This window comes from Anser anser (assembly GCF_964211835.1).
Source record: "Anser anser genome assembly, chromosome: 2".
Classification (NCBI taxonomy): domain Eukaryota; kingdom Metazoa; phylum Chordata; class Aves; order Anseriformes; family Anatidae; genus Anser; species Anser anser.
In genome coordinates this window covers 138,835,666-138,844,432 of record NC_139721.1, presented here as the reverse complement: position 1 = coordinate 138,844,432, position 8,767 = coordinate 138,835,666, and the positions used below count along the sequence as shown (strand labels likewise).

Below are 8,767 nucleotides of genomic sequence, written 5' to 3'. Positions count from 1 at the left end.
GTACTTGGAACACCAAATGAAGATACGTGGCCTGGAGTCCACTCCTTACCCCATTTCAAACCAGGTAGGTCTAAGTACCAAGTTCATCCACATTTTCCTTTTCCTGGAACTACAGAACAAAGATAATTACATCACTGACCACGGTCTGGGAGCTGGCTTGTAAAGACATCCATTGGTATTTTTGGCAGCTCTTAATTTACTAAAGAACCTCTGAAATGTTTTTCTAAATGACCTGAATGCAGTGCAGAAACCATGATGTGCTTTTTCTTGCTGCTCACTTCTTATTGTGCTCAGGATGTTTTTTTTTCTTTTCCTTTTCTTTTTTTTTTCTTTTTTTTTTTTTTCTCCTGTATAGTACAGAATGAGCCCTGACCTGCTTGCATTCTCCTGCCATGTTTTGCCGAGTATCATACACCTTAGTAGGCTGATTCCAGATTAACATTACTTTCCTGTAGACTACTCTGAACTTTGAGGAATACTGAAGGGAACCAAAGAATAGGGGAAAGACTTAATGAAAGCTGCAGCTACTACTAAATCATCTGTTAGTACCATTCTACTCCCATTACTTTTTTGTGTGTGTTGTAATCTAAGTTGTCATACTCTATGACCATTCTTGAAAAGTTATTCTATCATGTGATACATTTGTATGAGAAGAAGTGAACAGTTTGCTCCCTGAAGACTGAGAAGTACATGGTCAAATTATGTGTGCATATATATGTTGTAGTCTTTGACCTTTTGACTGGCAATCTTAGAAATACTGTTTTTCAAGCATGCACTTCCCTGCACTTTGGCCACAACAACCCCGTGCAGCGCTACAGGCTTGGGGGAGAGTGGCTGGAAAGCTGTGCAGAGGAAAAGGATCTGGGGGTGTTGGTCAATGGTCGCCTGGACATGAGCTGGCAGTGTGCCCAGGTGGCCAAGAACGCCAACGGCATCCTGGCTTGTACCAGGAACAGTGCAGCCAGCAGGACCAGGGAGGTGATCGTCCCCCTGTACTCGGCTCTGGTGAGGCCGCACCTCGAGTGCTGTGTTCACCTTTGGGCCCCTCACTACAAGAAGGACATCGAGGCCCTGGAGCATGTCCAGAGAAGGGCTACAAAGCTGGTGAAGGGCCTGGGGCACAAGTCCTGTGGGGAGTGGCTGAGGGAACTGGGGTTATTTAGTCTGGAGAAGAGGAGGCTCAGGGGAGACCTCATTGCTCCCTACAACTGCCTGAAAGGAAGCTGTGGGGAGCTGGGGGTCGGCCTCTTCTCACAGGTAACTACTGATAGGACTAGAGGGAATGGCCTCAAGTTGCGCCAGGGGAAGTTCAGGTTGGAAATGAGGAGACATTTCTTCTCAGAAAGCGCAGTCAGGCATTGGGATGGGTTGCCCTGGGAAGTGGTGGTGTCACCATCCGGGGGGGTGTTTAAGGAAAGATTGGACGTGGTGCTTAGGGACATGGTTTAGTGGGTGATATTGGTGGTTGGACCAGATGATCTTGGAGGTCTTTTCCAACCCTAATGATTGTTATTCTATGATTTCAGATGTCTTACTCCTTGCATGCCTAAGGTTTCTCTATAGACTCCTGGTTCTGCTTTACTGCAGATGGTAGTCCCTTCAGCTTTTGTCATCAACTGTGACAACTTGTCATTGTTTCATTTAAGACTAATTTCCAAGTCCTCTTATAAGTCAGATGTAGAGGAGATTCCTCTTTCATTGCACCTGTCTTACTCATTAGATTCCCAGTATCATAGTAGCTTCTCTGGGACAGAGAAGAAGTGGGAGATGAGGCACAGGATTTGAAAAGGAGATATCTAGGTAGTTCTGAAAATGAAAGAGAATGAAATAAATATATTGTCAGGCTTACTTTAATAATAAAGCAAAGCTATGAGAAAAATGGAGGCAGACATCTTGCTTGTATTTTGTTTTTCAGTCTCTGCCCTAGCGCAGTCTTATTGCTGCATAGTCAAATCGTTCTCTAGTATTCTGCAGTGAGTTAGTAGAGAGAACTTTTTAATGAATACAGTTTTTCACTGTATTTTTCCTAAGCCAGTGTGTCATTAAGTATTCAAGCTTTTGCCTTCTTCATTCATGGTGCTGATTAATTATTGAGTATATATGCAGAATCCTTACAAAATACAGTGGTTTTTAACTGCATTCCAAAGACACTGTTTTTATCCAAGGAAAGTAAAGGAAAGGAGAAAACTTGGAGACATTGGTGTATGTTCTTTGGATTTGTTCTTTCTTCTGTGTGTTAAAGAAAAGTTTTGAACAGCAGATGGCAGCCAAGAAACTTCTTGGTTTAATTTTTGTTTGCCTTCCAAGTGTGTTAAGGGATGTGGGTTTATTACCACAGAAGAACATCAGGAAATAAATCCACAGTAGGCACTTCATTAAATCTAATTTTTAGACAGGCATTGTGTTAAACTTCTTTTTATTTTCTTTGTCCCAGACTGTGGATTTTGTCAGCTATGAATATATAATAGTTGTAAAAATGCAGAATGGGGAAAGTACGAAAGATGCCTCTAAGACAGATAATGGTCACTTGGTATTTTCACAGTTTCCACTGGTGTCCTCTTTGTTCTCTCAGATCCTTTCCACCTCTGTGAAGTATGTAGATTTGCAAGTCAGAGTAATTATTATCCTGGTTGGCAATTATTTAATGATTCTAGGGCCTGTTAATGCAAAGTGCTGAGCTCCTTAATTCCCATACAGTGTGGAGGTCTGAGAGCACTCCAAAGGAAAAAGCCCTCCTCTGTAGTTGCTTGAAATACACATTATGTTCTATGCTCCTTTTGTAAAACCCCTATCCTGCATCACCTTGGGGAGGGAAAAAAAAAATAGTATTTTTGTTTCTTTTCACTGATTTTTAGAAATAGAAACAGCAATAGAAAGAATAATCTAACTAGACAAGCAAATTTGGCTTATGTACCCCAAAACTGGGTAATTGCTAGTAAAATGCGGAGCTGAGAGCAGCAAAACCATCACTTCTGGAATCACACTGGAATGCCAACATCTAAAGCAGGCTCTGCACATAGTGCTCTGACCTATGGACTGTGCTGGATTTATGCTGTTTGCTCATGCTGTTAGGGTCACTGGAGCTGTTTAGTCATGGATACCAGGTTCTCTGTAGCTACTTAAAAAAAAATAAAAGAAAAAAAGAAAATGAGAAAAACAAAAAAAGCCTTTCTTCGTGCCATTCTGTGCACAGTTTTCTGGCTATGGCAAGGCTGCTTGTCTCCATCCACAGATGCTCAGCTGGCCATGATCCCCTTCTTGTCGGTCTGAAATTGTTGTTACACTCTAGACAAAATTTTCTCAGTGTATAGGACTGAAAGACTTTTCTTTCCTGACGGACTTCTTTGGAGCAAAAATTGGAGGTTAATGCTTTCATTTAATTTTTAGATTAGTACATTTAAGATAACTTAATCTTTTCTTTTTCTTAGCTCCAGAGTGCAGGAGGGAATCTGAAATGTCTCACCCAATTCGAATCAATTCCATTATTCTTTAAAATTTGTAAAATTACTGCATTTGAATATATATGATATGTGGTTAAATAACTCTTGTGCTTTATGTGTCTTTGTGTGGACTGGGAGTTTTAAGACAGCACTGGTGATATCAACATCCACTCAGGCAAGGTTTTGGTGCTATAAACTGACCTATGTAAGCATAAAAGGATGGGATTTGAACAGAAAGTATTAATACCTAATGGTTACTATAGTTTAAAAAAGAAAAAAAAAGTACCGGGCAGGGCACATTAATTGTCTGTGGAGTTGGGAAGACTGATGAGAGCAGAAACAAAATGTCATTGTATTTCTTGTTTGCATAGATTTAAATAACTAATTTTCATGCTGTGATTTGATAGGACGCACTCCACTGCTGCAGGGAACTAATCACATTTTACTAGAAGAAACAAGTAATGACTGAAAAACATGGCATTAGTCTCTTCTCCACTAGAATGGCCAAAGGTCTGATTATTCTGGGAAGCAGCCAGTGCATAAACGATGATCTCTGACATCTTAATATGGAAGAACTTTTCTGATGCTGAATTACAGATGCATTTCTAACGGTAGCTGTGGGTAGCTCTACATGAGCTAAACTCCTAACTTCAGTAATTTTAACAGCCTGTAACTGTGAAAATAAAATGGCCATAATTTGTTTTGCCATTAACAAAATGAGAAAATAACTTATATTTTACCTGTGTGCTTTGAGATCTTTGATTGTTGTCCATCTCACAAATACTGAAAGTAATATATGGATAGTTAATTCTAAAAGTTGGCCTATTCTTTGAGATTTCTCTGTGTCTCAGCCTCAGTCCTCACAGTTTGCAAATGTGTATATTCATGTGCACACAAACGCACGTGCGCACGTCTTGCTTAGTAAATTACTTCCATGGATGATCTAAAAAATGCATTTGAAAATCCTGAAATATGTCAAAAGTTACTTCTGTGATTCACTTTGAAGCTGTCATGACTGCTATAATCTTGAACGTGACTTCGTGTATTAAGAAACCCAGCCATTCAGGCTCACTATGAAAATAACTTATCCGCCCTCAAATAGAAGGCAGTTTGAGTAAATTATGACAAAGTTGGACTTGATAATCTTGAAGGTCTTTTCCAACCTAAATGATTCTGTGATTCTGAGTTTGTTTCAAGAAATTCTTGAGTCTTCATTCAGCTTAGAAGCCCTATGTGAGAGGTTATTGGTCAGAGAGATTTTAAATGATAAAAATTGTCCTCTGACAATTTTTAATTAATATTCTGTTAATATTTTGTTACAATACTTTAATAAATATGTAGATTTGCTGCTCTAAAACAGATTCAACCACTGATTGTATTGCTGGAGCAATGTCTCCAAGAACAAAATGGAAGTACGCATTTACTATGTCTGCATGAGTAGAGAGAGAGCAGTATTCCAAAGTAAGCTCCTTCCTTACCAGTCTCATGTCTGAGTATTCCTCATTTCTGTGTATTATTCTCTCCATCTTCATTAAATCTCCCATTTTTCTTAGTTTGGAGTCTTCCTTTATCCTCCAGACATATCTCCTGGATTCAGAGTCCTGTCCAAATAATTGAGCAAGATAAGCCTTTCATATCAACATCTGCACTTAAGTTTCTCCTTTTCCTACATTCTCAATTAATGTCTGGGATGGCCACTGTGTAACCTCTGTCCTGGGAAGTTAAATAGATATTTGTCAGAAGACACTGTCAATGAGCGAAGGGGGAGAAGGTAAGATGTGGTCAGAACAGAAGATAAATGAGGTGATGGTGGACATTAAGAGATGTTAACTGTCAAGGAGAAGAAATAACTTGATAACAAGTAAGGTAGAGAAAATATGAGAATGGTTTGCAATGTTCAGTGTGCCTCAGCTTCCATACATTGCTGTTTCTAGGTGAAAGAAAGTTAAATATTTCATCATGGGCTGATGGAGTGGGAGCCTGAAGCTCAGTTGTTCAACAGACTATCAGATGTAATATAAAGTAATATACCTGAAAACCTAAAGTAATATACCTGAAATACCTTTTTATGAGACAATGGAAACATCCACTAAGCACTGTTTTTTAAAAGAGAATCCATAAGATGAGGGTGAAAAGAGTTAAGAGAAAGAGACTCTCCTTAAGGAGACGGCAGAAGACTGAAAGAAACTAGGGAGGGAAAACAACATTCATAGGAAATACTGCATAATTTGGAGTCAGCCAGAAATTGACAGGTACTTCGTAGATTTATTAAAAAAATCCTGAGTATGTGCCTGACAAAACCACTGCAGAGCTGGTGTTCTGACTGAGGAATTCTGCTTTGCTTCACAGATGATCAATAAATATAGATTTGGTTTATAAATACGATCTATCTACCTGCATCTTCACAGCTGATTGACAACCAAAGATTAAGTTTTCATTTAGAATAGGGATGGATTGAGAGAATAAACTCTTCTGACACAAATCCGTGCAAATACTGTATGTGAGCACATATGGCTTTTCAAGCTTGCATAACTGTTTTTCCTACAGAGTTTCACCAAAGGCTGTCAACATTTCGTTACACACTGAATCAATATCTTGTCTGTTTGCATCTAGACTGATGACAAGTGTTCCCAGGCAAACTGGGAGTCTCTACTATTAAACTGCTAGAGCAGTCTTTGGCGTGCATTTAGCTCATGACAACTTTCAAATAATTAATTCCCAGGCATGTTTTGAGAATCAGCATGGACTGGGGACAGTTCCCAGTAAGAAGTATGCCTCACACATATATTGGAAGGCAGAATTGGGAGTGTGCTGTGGTTGTATGGACACAGGACAGGGGTCTTAATTTGGCCAGACAACAGTCCCAAGCACATTTAACTTGCTGCTATGGATGTAGTCTTGAGGAATTTGAGTACCTGACTAAGAGAGGAATTTGAAAAGGAGAATTAATTTCAATTTTTCCCTTCCTTTTTTAGTTTTGGCAAAACTGTAATATACAGTGTTTCCTCAAGTCTCTGGTATCCACAACCCAAGAGAAGCAAGGTTGTCAGTTTTTTTCATCAGTCTTTAAATAAAATTGCATCAAACTGAAAAGTTAAAGTAACTCGTATATATGCAAGGGAGCCAGTGTGAGCACTGCTAAAGGGTAGAGCCATTTAATATGGCACTGTAAGGTAGTCCAGTGCTTCAGACAATGCTAGCTAATAAAATTACATTTTCTGTTCATGTTTAGCAGAGATTCTAGAAATAGCTTCTCTCCTTCCTCTTTGCACAACATGTGCTCTGCTAAAGCTGTTGGAAGGGAGAGGTGGAGAGGAGAAGCGATGGGAATGGAGGTCAGGGAATTGAAGTTATTTTTCTCAAGATGTTTCACATACAAAAAAAGCAAAATTTAGCTAATTATTGTGATAAAAACCCAGTTTTGAATGGTCTTCAGTAAAAATTCTAATTGCAAATTAGTGCTGCAAATAGGGCTTGAAAATTTTGCTTGTCAGCATGGAGGCTTGTCTTTGTGTCTTAAGCTAACATAATGTTCATATTTTTAGGATCAAATCTTCAATAATAATAGCATATCTAAGTCTTCCATATCACAATACAGTGACAGTCACTTTAGACATTTAATTTAAAGAAATATAAAGAAAACCCATTTAAAGAAATTGTGCATAAGACTTTTCAAAATATTAATTATAGTGATGTTTAAATATTTGCATTTAAGCTAATCACATTTGGTTTTAAATAGAGAAGAACATTAATCAAGGAATGCATATTAGCCAGCATGTTTTGATTAGCAACATAAAAAATGCCTTGAAGTCAAACTGTATTTTAAGTTCTTTGGTTTAGACAAGAAGCTGATTATCAGTAGTGTTAAAAAGGAGCTAAAAATCAAAATGCAGTCTGCTTCTAATTCCTTATGTAGCTCTTCTTACCTCTTCTAGGTTCTTTCAAGGCAAATGTGCAAAAGGTGTAATAGTTCACGTGTTTTTCTGACAGATAAAGGAGAATAAAACCTAATGGTATTTTATGTTACTTAAAATGCAAGTGCTTATTTTTTCAATTCTCACAGCAAACCAGTAATTCTTCCGTGGTCTGCTAATAAGCTCACTAGTGAGTTCTGCTGAAATTCTCTTCTGTTTGAACCTGTCCTTGATGCAAGGCTGTCAGATGGAGCGTATTTATCAGGCGGATAATGATGTTTGCAGTGGAGAGCGTATAGGTATATATGTGGGCACACAAGAATGCATATATAACAGAGTTGCTGTAGAGCAGTTGTCTAAAAGAAATAAGAGGCAAGCTTTGTAGAAATGCCACTGTTTCTAAGACTAGTTAATACAGCTGGGTATAATAGATGAGCTTTCTGGCACGTGCTTTCTTTTTTCTTTTCTATGTCTTCAAGCTGAGTACTATTTAAGAGCAGTTGCTCTAAGGGCATACTTTCTGATGCATCAGGCTTGTCACATAAACCAGCTGAAGAAACTTCTTCCCTCTCCTACCTCTGGCTGCTCACTTCTGCTTCCATTTTGTAGTTATTTCTTCCAGTAGCTTCATTGATGCTCCTCTTTGTGGGGCAGAATTGTAAAAACCTCCATGGCACAACAGGCATTGAGTAAGCTATTCTATAAGGTCTGGAATAATAATAATATTAATAAATAATAATAATTAAAAAATCAAATCTGTTTACTGTCAGAAGAATAACTTGTGTAGAATAAACTCTACAAGAGTACCTTGTGTAACTGTACCCACCATCTCTGAGTGGGTCAGTTGTGGTGCCCCGCAGAACAGTGACCGTTGGCTCTGAGGCTGGTCTTCTGGAGGTGTGGATGTAGTACACTAGCTTACTCTTTGTCTATGCTGTTTTAAAATCTTAAGAGTAAATGGTATGCTACAGGAAGATTGTGTGATTGGTACTTCTTTCCAGTAAGGAATATTAATACTGTGTTTTTGCTCACTTATGTGGTCCTATGTAGAGATCTCTTTAGACAGCATTTGATTATGAACACACCACTTGAATCAAGATTTAGCTAAATTGGTCTTCTAAGAGGCAAACAGTAAAACAGCTATAGGTGCTGCGAGATTTAAACAAAAAGTGAAGTCTCCCTTCTTTCATTACACATAATGAAAAGTCACCTTTGACTAGTGAAATTCAACATCCAAGTGAATAGCAATCTCTGTAACAGTGAGAACATGGTAGCTAGTGAGGCTGACAACTATATATGTGGGATAAATTTCAGAAGATCAAGGCTTGTTTCCTGAATTTGTTCCCAAAAAATTTGCAATTATTTAAGTGTTTGTGTAAAGTAAATTAAGATCATGAGTTTTACTTTAAATTT

General features: G+C 38.3%; 1 protein-coding gene across 4 annotated transcripts in view; it reads left to right on the top strand.

Moving 5' to 3' along the window:
• CDK14 (cyclin dependent kinase 14) overlaps nt 1-8,767 on the top strand; it is a 332,201-nt gene that overhangs the window by 224,778 nt on the left and 98,656 nt on the right. For all 4 annotated transcript variants that reach the window (XM_083826967.1, XM_083826970.1, XM_083826969.1 and 1 more), the window contains one exon: nt 1-64. In XM_083826967.1, coding sequence (XP_083683093.1) covers nt 1-64 — 64 coding nt within the window. The remainder of the gene's footprint in view (nt 65-8,767) is intronic.